This window comes from Neovison vison, chromosome 8 (genome assembly GCF_020171115.1).
Source record: "Neovison vison isolate M4711 chromosome 8, ASM_NN_V1, whole genome shotgun sequence".
NCBI classification, from domain to species: domain Eukaryota; kingdom Metazoa; phylum Chordata; class Mammalia; order Carnivora; family Mustelidae; genus Neogale; species Neogale vison.
The window spans coordinates 78,309,767-78,323,785 of record NC_058098.1 but is presented as its reverse complement, the minus strand read 5'-3'; the positions used below and the strand labels follow the sequence as shown (position 1 = coordinate 78,323,785).

At 35.1% G+C, this 14,019-nt stretch overlaps 1 protein-coding gene across 6 annotated transcripts in view; it reads left to right on the top strand.

Annotated features, from left to right (window-relative positions):
- Positions 1–14,019, top strand: part of PPP4R3B (protein phosphatase 4 regulatory subunit 3B) — a 69,932-nt gene that overhangs the window by 39,647 nt on the left and 16,266 nt on the right. For all 6 annotated transcript variants that reach the window (XM_044263991.1, XM_044263990.1, XM_044263989.1 and 3 more), the window contains 4 exons: positions 7,357–7,488; positions 8,562–8,664; positions 10,968–11,009; positions 12,701–12,859. In XM_044263991.1, coding sequence (XP_044119926.1) covers positions 7,357–7,488; positions 8,562–8,664; positions 10,968–11,009; positions 12,701–12,859 — 436 coding nt within the window. The remainder of the gene's footprint in view (positions 1–7,356; positions 7,489–8,561; positions 8,665–10,967; positions 11,010–12,700; positions 12,860–14,019) is intronic.

Genomic DNA, 14,019 nt, shown 5'->3' with positions numbered 1-14,019 from the left:
AATGACCCAGCCAAAATCTCTGACTGGGCTGACTGGTGAAGAACTTTCCCTGCCAAGGCCAGTCTGTAAAGATGAAAAGAGCTAACTGCTTCTTTAGATGGGCAGATATCAGTGCAAGATTACAAAGATCAGGAGAACTTGACACCACCAAAACAAAGAAAATAAAGCTATCAAAACTGACCCTAAAATAATGGAAAATGAACTGACTGACAAAGAATTCAAAATAATTGTCTTAAATAAGTTCATTGAACTGCAAGAGAACACAGATAACTAAATGAAATCAGGAAAACAGTACATGAACAAAATGAGAAGTTCAGCAGAGAAAAAGTATTTAAAAAGAACCAAAAGAGGGGTGCCTGGATGGCTTAGTTGGTTAAGCATCTGCCTTCCGCTCAGGTCATGATCCCAGAGCCCTAGGATCGAGTCCCATTTTGGGCTTCCTGCTGAGCTGGGGAGCCTGCTTCTCCCTCTCCCTGCTGCTCCCCCTGCTTATACGCTTGCTTGCTTTCTCTCTCTGTCAAATAAATAAATAAAAATCTTAAAAAAAAAAAAAAGAAATTGTAGAGCTAAAGAATACATTGACTAAACTGAGGGGGGAAAAAAGCAATAAACAGCTTTGATAGCAGACTCAGTCAAGTAGAAATAAAAAATCAGAGAACTCAAAGACAAGCCATTTGAAATTATCCAGTCAGAGAACTAAAAGAAAAAAGAGTGAAAAAAAGAGAAAGCTTTTGAATTATGGCGTGCAATGAAGAAAAACAGTATATGTATTATGGTTCCCTCAAAGGAGAAGAGAAAGGGACAGAAACCTATTTAAAGAAATAATGGCTAATAGCATCAAATGAGGGGAGAGAGATGGTCATCCAGGTACATGAAATTTATATGTCCCCAAATAGATTCTATCCAAAGATGTCTTGACTAAGACACATTACAATAAAACTGTCAAAAGTCAAAGACCAAGAGAATTTTTAAAGCAGCAAGACAAAAAACAAAAAGCCTCATCACATACAAGAGAATTCCCATAAATCTCAGCAAATTTCTCAGCAAAAACCTTTCAGGCCAGGAAATAGTAAGCTGATATATTCAAAGTGCTGGAAAAAAACCCCTGCTAACTGAGAATACTTTACCTGGCATAACTAGACCTGCCTTACAAGACGTGCTTAAAGAGAATTCTTTTTTTTTTTTTTTTTAAGATTTTATTTATTTGACAGACAGAGATCACAAGTAGGCAGAGAGGCAGACAGAGAAAGAATCAGGCTCCTTGCCAAGCAGAGAGCCCGATGTGATGCTCAGTCCCAGGACCCTGGGATTATGACCTGAGCCGAAGGCAGAGGCTTTAACCCACTGAGCCACCCAGGCACCCCTCTTAAAGAGTTTTTTTTTTTTTTTTTTAAGATTTTATTTATTTATTTGTCAGAGACAGAGGGAGAGAGAGCAAGTGAGCACAGGCAGACAGAGAGGCAGGCAGAGGCAGAGGGAGAAGCAGGCTCCCTGCCGAGCAAGGAGCCGGATGTGGGACTTGATCCCAGAACCCTGGGATCATGACCCGAGCCAAAGGCAGCTGCTTAACCAACCGAGCCACCCAGGCGTCCCTTAAAGAGTATTTTAAAGTTTAAAATGAAAGATCACTAAACAGCTACAAGAAAGCATATGAAAATATAAATCTCACTGGGGAAGATAAACATATAGACATATATAACATAAAACCCCATTCATGGTGTATAAATCACTTTTAACCCTAGTATAAAAGGCAAAAGACAAAATATTAAGAAAAACTATAACTACAAAAGTTTTTAGTAGATAACACAGTATAAAATAAATTCTGGGACACCTGGGTGGCTCAATCAGTTACGAGTCTGCCTTCACCTGGGTCATGAGCCCCAGGTCCTGGGATCAAGTTCTGCATCAGGCTCCTTCCTCAGCGGGGAGCCTGCTTCTTCCTCTGCCTGCTGCTCCCCTTGCAGTGCTCACTATCTCTCTCTTTCTGACAAATAAATAAATAAAATCTTTAAAAAAAATTTTTTTTTAATTTTTAAGTACATAAATAATAAACTCTGGCACCAATAACACAGTATATAGGTTGGGAGTAAAAATGTAGAGTTTGTTTGGAATTGCTGATGAGATATGAATATTCAAAATATGTAAGGAATTCCTGCAACCTAGTAGCCAAAAAAAAAAAAACCAACCCAATTTGAAAATGGGCAAAGGAATTGAACAGACATTACTCCTGAGTACACACATCTCTGTTAGGATGGCTAGTATCAGGGCTGTAGGAGAAGGTGGTCTCCACAGGAGTTAAAGTTCTTCATAATTTTTGCTTGTTGGAAGAACTTGAAGGACAAAAGGTAGTAGGCAGTGGCACTGTCATTTATGCATAAACCTGGAGTACTCAAAATAGAATTCAGGTTTACAAGATGAAATGGAGAGAAGAATCATGCTGTGGAAGCATGTGTGTTTCTGAAAAGTAAAAATCTCAAGAACGAAAAACAAATGGCATTCTTGATCCATCTTTTTTAGTGAAAGAGCTTCAGATGAAACTATCTGAAGTAGCAGATACAATGTATGTTTTCATACATTGTGTTGATTTTTGAAGTGGCCCTGGGTCCTAACTACAGTACTATCAAAAGTACGTTCAGGATTGTTTAGATACCTGTATTTATAATTTTAAAAAATGTTGTGGGGGAGGTCAATGAATTTCTGTTAAAAGCCGTTCCTGAGTTACATGTAACATACAAGGTAAGTATTTGTTTACAGTGTTTGACAAACCATGCATTTAAGTACAACCAGCAAAAAGGAATAAGTATGTGGATATGTGATTTTGAAATTAAAGTTAGTCGTAAAATGTAAATAAAATCTGGAACGTGTCCTCAAAAAAAAAATAGGGATGGCTAATACCAAAAATAAAGATGACAAATCTTCACAAGGATATGGAGAAGAGTCCTTGGGCACCTGGGTGGCTCAGCGGGTTAAGCCTCTGCCTTAATCTCAGGGTCCTGGAATTGAGTCCTGCATCGGGCTCTCTGCTCAGCAGGGAGCCTGCTTCCCTACCCCACCCCACCCCCCCACCCCGGCCTGCTTCTCTGCCTACCTGTGATCTCTCTCTGTCAAATAAATAAATAAAATCCCTTTAAAGAAGAGTCCTAGTACACTGATGATGGGGATATATTGGAACAGCCATCATGGAAAACAGATGGAAGTTCCACTGAAAATTAAAATAGACTACTATATGATCCAGCAATCTTGCTTCTGTCCATACATCCAAAAGATCTTGAAGAGATACCTGTCCTCCCATGTTCACTGCAGCATTATTCACGATAGTCAAGACATCTAAGCAACCTCAGTGTCCATCTGCAGATGAATGGATAAAGAAAATTTGTCATATATGTACAGTGGAGCATTATTCAGCCTTAATAAAAGGAAGTCATGCCATTCTTGACATCTTGGAATAACCTAGAGGACAATTTGCCAAGTGAAATAAGCCGGACACAGAAGGAAAAATACATGATACTTCTTATAAAAGTAATACAGACTCATAGAATCAGAGAACAATGTTGCTTGCCAGGGGATGGGGCTGGGGAAATGGGAAAGATCCTAGACAAAGGGTATAGAATTCCAGTTATACAGGATGAGTAACATAGTACAGCATAGTACTTATAGTTAAGAATATTATATACTTGGGGCGCCTGGGTGGCTCAGTGGGTTGGAGCCTCTGCCTTCGGCTCAGGTCATGATCCCAGCGTCCTGGGATCGAGCCCCGCATGGGGCGCTCTGCTCAGCAGGAAGCCTGCTTCTCCCTCTCTCTCTGCCTGCCTCTTTGCCTACTTGTGATCTCTATCTGATAAATAAATAAAAGAATAAAAATAAATAAAAGAATATTGTATGCTTAAAAATATGCTGAAAAAGTAGATACTATGTTAAATGTTTATATCACAGAAGAAAAGAAAAAAACCAACTTAGAATGGTTTTACCTAATCAAAGTTTTATTAATGTCACAGTAAGTCTTGAAGCAGCTCCATGATGACAGAAGACTTTCATCTTTTGAGTCAATCATCCTCATTTTCTGGTTTTAATGTCTATTACTTTGAGATTGCAAGATTGCTATTCCACCTCCAGGAATAAGAAGGGCAGAGAGCAAAATAATGGCTGGAAAGCTTTCGTGTTTTATTTTAAAACACTTTCCTGAAGGTTCCAATTAACAATTTCTACTTGGATTTCTTTGTCCAAAAGTAAGTTACCCTTAGCTATGAAGAATGCTGGGAAATTGTGTTTTAGCTAAGTATATTGCCCCTAAACAAAATTTGGGCTCTGCTAGCAAAACAACGAAAATAGAGACTAAATGGGTGCCTCATAGTACCAGCCACGTTGTCTCTCCTCTGTGGCTACCTAACTTTCATACATATTCTTCTTTCCTCATCCACCTTTCCCTCAAGGGACATAAATCAAGTTTCCATCATTTGAGTGTTAGGTAGTCTTCTTCAAGTCCAGATAAGACTCCTAGTATTTCAGTAACCTATAAACAGAAAGATAATTTATCTGCCCCCAACATCAAGCAAAATTGCTTTTGTCTGGGAAGAGGGCGAACATACTTATAGCAATCATTCATTCATAACTGTGATACACTGGTTCATCAGATACTTGTTGAATAGCAGTAGCTTGGACTCCTTGTCCCAGGAGGTTCTTGATTAACAAAAGCAGCTGTCTCTAAAGAAATGCCCCTTGCCTATTTTTTTCCAAAACCTTTCTTCCCTCAGGATATTATCAGCTGTGGCTACATCTGAGTTGGGCAATAGAAGATGCCTTTCCTCCAAGGATCTATATAATCTTCACAGTCTCCTTTCTGTCAGTGTGAGTTCTCTGGCCAAGTAGTGGTCTTAAAGATTAAACAGTCATGGACTGTTGCCTATTTTAAAACTTTCTTGACAGTTAAGCTTGCTCAACTATTTAGTAGCCTTCCAGACTATTTGCTTCTTATGGATTTTAAAGATCTTTTCCAAATGTAGTCTTTTTTATTTTTTTTAAGACATATATATTAGAGTGCACCATGAGCTGTGGGAGGGGCTAGGGGAGAGGGAGAGAATCTCAGGCGGACTCCCCAATGAGCACAGAGCCCAACTGGGGTCAGTCTCATAACCCTGAAAGCATGACCTGATTAAAAACCAAGAGTCAGATGCTCAACTAACTGAACCATCCAAGTACCCTGTATCCAAACATAAACTTTAAACCTAGAGATTTCAATTTATCTGCTGACCTTTTGCCCTTCCTATCTGAAGCCTGGGGATCTTAAAATGTTTTAAAGAATAGCATTCAGTGGTGTATATAGTTCTCTCTGGCAGGAAAGTCTTACAGGCCTGAGAAAGGCATTTCCTTTCTTACCTCCTAAAAAGGCTGTAGTTTTCTTTAACAGTCTGTTTCACCATGAAATATGTAAATTAGCTTTTGTCAATTTTGTAAGTCACTGAATTATGGTACTCAGTTTGGCATTGATACTGCTGGAAGCAGGATTTATGAGAAACTGCATGTAAGAGAGAAGACCAAAAAAGTTTGAAGACTATTGAAATGACGTTTCAGTGTATGAGCTATACCTTAAGTATTTCTTGCCTCTCTGGTTTTATTTAGATGTAACCTAAATTCATCACTTATTATTTTTTTGTGCCTAGTTTTAAATGAATGAACTTATGAAAGAGGATTATATATAATTCAAATTATCTGAGGACCTAATTAACTGGTAGAATGTAAGTAGTACACATTGACATAAATGTAAAGTAAGTAAATGTCATAGCACTGTTCTGAGGAAAGTTTATTTTATGACACCTTGTCATAATATGTTAACATTTTACATGAGTTAAGCTTTGCCAATTGTGCCACTATAAGAAAGAGCAGCAGATTAGTGTAGAATCTACCATTTCTTCCAATTGAAATGAGGCTTGGGTCTGGATTTATTAATTAGCTCTATGAATTTTATTTCATAAATCGTAATTCCTCTTTGAAGAGATTTTATTTTGTTTTTAATGCCATGACAGAATTGATTCATTGGTGTTGAAATTTTGAAACGTGGTAGGGGCTAGGATTCTCATTTTAAGCAGCTAAGTCCCTGTGACATACTTTTGTTGATTCTTAACAGAATTTAAGAACACAAACAACTTTACAGGGAAATATTTTTGGAAACCACAGTATGTTCAGTTTAAGGGGCTAACACAACAAAATAATAACAAAAAGTGCTTTATACTGGGGACGACTGGGTGGCTCAGTCAGTTAAGCGTCTGCCTTCTGCTTAGGTCATGATTCTGGATCCTGGGATAGAGCCCCATATCTGGCTTCCTGCTCATCAAAGAGTCTGCTTCTCCCCCTGCTCTTGCAAATGCACACACGCTCGCTCTCAAATAAATAAAGTCATTTTTAAGTGCTTTATACTGAATATTTTTATTACTTTACAGAGTTCTCCCAATTTAAGAAGTTCATCTTAATTCCATGCAGTTCCCTTATTTCATCTTCTTCAGTTACTACCTTTCTTCCCCCAATAATAAATGTGTTCTCAAGTCAGCTGATGTCAAAACGTTTTTCTTTGTACTGTACTTCAATTTCTAAGACTTTTTTTTTAAGATTTTATTTCGTTATTTGACAGAGAGAGACACAGTGAGAGAGGGAATACAAGTAGGGAAAATGGGAGAGGGAGAAGCAGTCTTCTGGTGAGCAGAGCCCGATGTGCGTCTCGATCCCAGGACCCTGGGATCATGACCCGAGCTCAGGGCAGACACTTAACGACTGAGCTACTCAGGCGCCACTTAAGATTGCTTAAAAATACAGGCAAAAGGTAAATAAATTTTGTCTCTGCAAGCTACTTTGTCGTTTCATAGTTAATACCTAAAAGCATGCAACTAATGCATATCTCGTTGGTTAGGTTATTATGTAACAGTGTACATCCACTTGCTTCCTAAGGGAGAGTTGTGTACTGGGTTTTCTCACTTTTTTGCTAGAAAGGATTTTCTCGTTTGAAGTTCAGATAGTCAGTGTTTTAGGGTCACATGATGTGTGATCCTCCTCATTCAGTCAGCTTCGAAATTCATATCTGAGGCTGAAACCTAGAATGAGAATCTGTTAGAATCTCCAGTGAACAAGAATCACTGATAAATGATTTTGTTTCTCACTTTCCTATATTGATGTTGCCGTAAGCTTTAGTGTGCTCTGCTTTTTTTAGTGGGCCTTTTTCAGTCTAGTGTATTTAAAGAACTTGAAAAAATACTAGGAACACAAAAGTTTAAATAAGTTCATTTATTCTTTGGTTCTGATTTTGTTCTTTCAGTTGGTATATTTGTCGCATATTCAAACCAGTTCTAATGGAAGTACATTTTCTTTCAGGATATCCTTCTCATTAATGTAGTAATTGAACAAATGATCTGTGATACTGATCCTGAGCTAGGGGGTGCTGTTCAGTTAATGGGACTTCTTCGTACTCTAATTGATCCAGAGAACATGCTGGCTACAACTAATGTAAGAAATTATTCTGAGATAAAAATATTTTGGTTTAGGCAGTTTTAGAGGATTTCATGTATAATAAATTATGTATAAATACATAAATAATATATAAATATAAAATCTTAAAATTTGTACAATTTTTTAAAATCATAAATACTTAAGTATTTGTACACTTGGTATCCAAGTAGCTATGGTGTTCCTGTAGCAGTTTATTTGTGGCAAAATAGAAGATTGTAATCTGGGAAAATCTTAATAAAATGTTAGCATTTCTGTTTATGGCTCTTAGCCTTATTCTGTTAACTTCTTAAAAATTAATATACAACATACGTAACATATTTAACACTGCTGAGCCATAAACAGTAAAAATGGCTAAGATGGTAAATTTTAATGTTACGTGTTTTTTAATCATAGTGGAAAAAATTAATATGTACTGAATGATCTCAACTGCTAAGAGAAACCATTCAGAAAAGACTTATGGAAGTATTCCAAAATATTAATAATGTTGTCTCAAAATTCTGGGATTTTTTTATTTATAAAATTCCCTCATATTTAGAGAAGAATATATTGTTTTTAAATCATTACTTGTTTATGAGACCATTGTATAAAAATAGTGGTCAAAAAAATCAAAAGATACTGTTTCCTAAATTTCCAAATAAGAAATTTTTGAAATTTAGAAAATAGACTAAATTCTGTCCTGATTCAAATGGCTTGATAAATCAGTTTGGTGTTTTTTTCATATTTGCATATGCTATGAATGGAGTTTCAAATTTTCAGCAGTTAGTAAGTTGCTCCTCTCAACATTGCTTGGTAGATCTTCATTCCACTTCAGATCATAAGCATATTAGAAAAAAAATTCTTCTGAGTAATTTTCCTCGGAAAAATTTTTTATAATCTTATTTTCATTTTAATTTAGTAATATGAAATAGATTTGATTTTTCAGTTCTGCAGAAATACAGTTAAGGTGAATGTAACTAGTTTTTTTGTTCTTTCATGATATCTTAAAGTATCTGTTGTATGTAATCTACATTAATTCTTAAAGATATTAATTAAAAGATAATAAAATATTTTTTTAATTCTGTATGTTTCAGAAAACTGAAAAAAGTGAATTTCTAAATTTCTTCTACAACCATTGTATGCATGTTCTCACAGCACCACTTTTGACCAATACTTCAGAAGACAAGTGTGAAAAGGGTAGGGTCTCTTACTTATCTGCTTATAATTTCCATTTTAAAAGAGTGAAATAAGTAGTATAACTGTAACAGGCTGTCTGCTCAGTGCTTTATATGACAAGGAAAAATTAGAAAATCCAAGGGGAACCATCATGTTGGAGAATAATTTGGCTACATAGTAAAGCTCTTTAATTTCACAACATAAGGATCAAAAGTTGTGGGTTAATCAAAAAAGTTGGTTAAAGTAGAGAACGGTTTAAAAAAATAAACTCTGGTAACATTCTAAATGCTGACTCATTTGCTGATACTTTGTGTAGGGGCAAGACTTTATTTTTTAATGTATTTTTTTTATTTCCATGTCATCTTTTATTCATAAACTACACCCATAATTCATCAGCTACAACTTGTAGTTCTACTGACTTCTAGTCTGTAGACTGTATTCAGCTTAGCCATAGATGTACATTATTATGATGTTTCATCAGTCTGTGATATTTAAAGTATGTAATCATATTGCCAGAAATAGTGTAAACAAAGGACTTTTGATAAGCATGCAATTCAACTGGCTTAAATGAGGGATGGGAGGGGTGGTTTTCTGAGACTGTTGGTTAATCCAATGAGTCATTTTAAAAGGGAGTCAATTAAAGAGAATGTTTGCTAAATTAATTAAGTTGTAAAATGGGCACAGCTTACATAATACTATCACTTCAATTTCTGAGAGAACATTTATGCATATGTGTGACAGGTACAAGAATGTATAAGAAAATAAAGAACATGTGGTATATTCATACAGTGGAATACTCAATAGCAGTTAAAAACTGAATTTCGAACTATTAACAAGTTCTTGAAAATACAAAATTGGATAAAAAAGCATGTTCCAGGGATGCCTGGGTGGCTCAGTCAGTTAAGCAGTTGCCTTCAGCTCGGGTCATGATCCCAGGGTCCCGGGATGGAGTCCCACACGGGGCTGCTTGCTCAGTAGGGAGCCCGCTTCTCCCTCTGCCTCTGCCTGCCACTCTGCCTGCTTGTGCTCGCTTTCTCTGACAAATAAAATTTTTTTAAACATTAAAAAGCACGTTGCAGAATGTTTTCATGCAGAACAGTTTCATTTGTATAAATTAAAATAAATGCATTTTTAATTTTAATTTTAAAATAAAACACTTGCAGCATACAGAAATGTTTAGATAATTATATAGCAGACACCATATATTTCCTGTCAGCTTTATCAAAACTAACTTGCCCTTTTTTTTTTTCATAATCTTTTTGAAAAGAAAATAAATTACAGTAATTGTTGGAGTTTCCTATACACCTTTTCATGTTCTCACTTCACCCCCATCCCTCAAGGAATGTTGAATTTGAGGTTTATCACTCAGTGTCTGTTTATATTACTGTAAGTGTAATGTATTATTTTTCATGTTTCTAAACTTGATACAAATTGATTTCTGTTGTACACATTGTTCTGCATTTTTTTTTCTCTTATTCAGTGAGTTTTTTAAATCTATCTATATTGATATCTGGAGTTCTTATTTATTTTTAAGTCTTTTATAGTATTCTCTATGAATATGTTGTAATTTAGCCCCTCTGCTTCTAATGTACATTTAAGTTGTTTCTAGTTTTTGCTGTTACATACAGTGCTGCGATAGACATTCATATTTTTTCCTGTGCAAATGTGCTGTAAAATATATGTCTAAAATTCAGAACTTACAATATCCTACTTACTTTTTTAAAACTTCAAGACATAAATTATAATAATACTGTGTTATTCTGGAGTTTAAGAAATTTTTGTAGAGAGAGAAAGCTATCCTAATTATTGGAGGATGACTAAGAAGTAAAAGAAAATGTGTCCGTCTTTTCTCTGGTTGTAACCTCACTTTTTTATCAGAATATTTATTGTCTTTTAACACTTCCTCATCCACACCCAATTCTATAAAAGGTGGTAACCTAAACAACTATTTGTTTAAATTGAAGTATAGTTGACACAGGATGCTACGTTTCTTTCAGTAAACAGCATAGTTGTTTCACAAGTCTGTACATTAAGCTTCACTCACCACAAGTGTAGCTCCCATCTCTCACCATGTAATGCTGTTACGGTACCATTGACTATATTCCCTGTGCTGTACCTTTTATCCCTGTGACATACATTCCATAACTGGAATCCGGTATCTCCCTTCTCCCATTTTGCCCATCCCCTCACTCCCCTCACAACTAATTCTTGACAGTTACTCAGGTAAAATGAGATTATGACCAGAGACATCCTTTGTATGTTGTAAAGGACTAGGAAAATAGAAGTAGTTATTACTGAAGTAACTGACTTATTTTTTTTGTTAGATAATATAGTTGGATCTAACAAAAACAGCACGATTTGCCCTGGTAAGTATGAATTTTATTTTATGAACTAATACAAAATTGCAAGCTTTTTTTACTCAAAGTATAATGCATTTATTTATACAAGGCTAAGAAAGGCTTATTTTGTAAAAAATCCAAAAAAATTTACCTATTTCCTTTATTGTAAAGAAAAACATTCCATTTTCTCTAATATAAAAGATGGAAAACTGGTTGGAATTTTGTTTTTGTTTTTTACTGTAAATTTAGAGCTTGTTTTCTGATTTTTTTTTTTTTTGAGAAGACATCTGCAAGTTGAGAATTTTAGTTCATTATTTTTGAAACCTAGTAAACTAAGACCAGCTAGGAACTAGTGTTAGTGTTCATGACAGCATTATGCTTAGGTATTATTTATGAACCTGAGTGTAAGCACTGTTGCTTCTACTTGGAACATGCATACTAGGGATGGGGCTAGGAGAATAGAAAATGCACTGTGTGCACCTAGAAACCTTTTTTTTTCTGCTGGGCTCATCAGTGGTCTAGGAGACCCAGTTTCAAATGAGGAGACCTTCAGAAATTGGATTAGTTAAGAGATAAAATGATTAATTTCATATCCTAATTTGAGAAAGTGAAAACAAGATACTTAATTAACACTACAGATCATTGTTACAAAATCTTTTTTGGATAAAATTAGGGAATTGAGAAATTAAGAGAGTGTAATTTTTTTATCAGAGTGAGGGACTAGTTCACATACTGACTGTGGTGTTTGCTGTTACACAGATGGGCCTGAGACAAGTAAAACTATTTACCTGCATTTAGCATAGGAAGGATCTTTTAAATACCAGAACTGTATTTTGTATTTTTAATGGCTATTCTGTTATCAAAAGAATGCTGATTATTCCTGATGGCATCATAGTTCCACAAAATATTTATGTGTGTAATCTTCTTGAAAAATAGTTGGACTAGATTTATTCTGTAAGGCTATGGTTCTTCCTCACAAAATTTCCTCACAGTTTAGTATTTCTTGCCTAAAACATTTATAATAGGTGTCAGTAGTTATTGACATAAGCCCTTTGACATATATTCAATTTCAGTGTTCAGGAACCAATTTGAAATCATTAAAGTATATATCAAGGCCTCTTGAAAGAAGAAAAGGTAGTTTACTTTAGTAGGCCTCTCATGGATATCACATTTTGAGGTTAAAAAGATCATTGTTAAAAAAATTTCAATGTAATATTTTTCACTTTATATACAAGTAGCCAAAAATGTCCTTTCCTTAAAGAAGTCTTTTTAAGGAAAGCATATTAATTTTTCTTATAAAGTTCTGTTGCGCCGTGTTAGGTAAAAAGCTTGACATATTTACTCTTTACTGGGGACCCTTTAATAGATTTGTTAATAATGAAAGCAGCACACATTAAGGAAGTATTTCTAAGAAGATCTCAATGAGATCAACGAGGGTTTTCTTAACATGTATGTATTTTTTGTAATTGAGGCTTTCTTTCCTCTTAACACTTATAAGTATTTTATACAAAAGCCATAGAAGGTATCCATTTAGTCAATAAAAATGGATAGTATTGGAGTGTCTGCTAATGAAAAACTAAAAATCTGTAGCTCTTTAATTGATAATAATGAGGATTAGAAATACAGTTTTACTTTTGCTCTAAAATACGAGGCATAAACTGTATTCTCTTTATAACTGAATTATAATACTTATTTTCCTGTGATGACTTTCTTTGTAGATAATTATCAAACAGCACAGCTGCTTGCCTTAATTTTAGAACTACTCACATTTTGTGTGGAACATCACACATATCACATAAAAAACTATATTATGAACAAGGACTTGCTAAGAAGAGTCTTGGTCTTGATGAATTCAAAGCACACTTTCCTGGCCTTATGTAAGTAACAATTTTAAAAAATATTCTTGTATTTTAAGGATCAGTATTTTTAATAGAGATAAAACCTGAAGTTATCCATGTGAATTGATTTATTTTTTAGCAGTATATATACTATCAAAGAGATGATTATGAGAAGTACTAATCTTTTGTTTTATTTAAAGGATAAGAGGAATAGGTCGTGGTGCTTTCCTACCCACATATTACTCACATTTAGATTGAATTCGCTTAACTCTTGCAATAAAATACCATATATGATGACAACATTTCACTAATAGAACAAGTCCTGCTGACTTTCACATCTTCTTCATCAAACTGTCATTTATAGTGCCCTTTTTTTTTTTTTAAGGTTTTATTTATTTATTATTTGAGTGAGAGAGAACACAAGCAGAGGAGTGGAGAAGAGGGAGAAGCAGGCTCCCCACTGAGCAGGGAGCCTAATGTGGTGCTCAGTCCCAGGACCCAGGATCATGACCTGAGCCAAAGGCAGACACTCAACCAACTGAGCCACCCGGGTGCCCATATAGTGACTTTTAATACCTTTGAGATACGGGCCTTGAAATGTTTTTGTTTAACTCGGGTTATTTATTGAACTTGTGAAATAACTTATCAGTAGTTCCCCTCAGTATACCACTTGGACCAACCATAAGCAAACTTAAATGCTGATATTTGGCCTCAGTGTTGATTTTTGGCAAACTGTTAAGTTTCCTTTCCTCTTCATATTTTTACTGCAAATAGAGATAAAGTAACCTCCTTCACCCTCCAAATAAAAAGAGCTTTGTGTTAAAATTGAAACATTTAATGCATAGAGAAAAGATTAATCTCCCAGCTACTTTTTTTAAGGCCTTAAAAGTCGCCACCATTAACTGCGTGCACAATTTTTCCTATTCCTTTTTACACATCTTTACTAAGTTATGCAAACATTCACACTCCTATAGGTCTTTTTATTTTTATAAAAACAGGATCATATTAACATACTTCTCAGCCTCTCATTATTACTCTACGTGATAAAATATGGTCTCAACTAAATTTTTTTTTCTTTTTTTTTTTTTAAAGATTTTATTTATTTATTTGACAGAGAGAAATCACAAGTAGATGGAGAGGCAGGCAGAGAGAGAGAGAGGGAAGCAGGCTCCCTGCTGAGCAGAGAGCCCGATATGGGA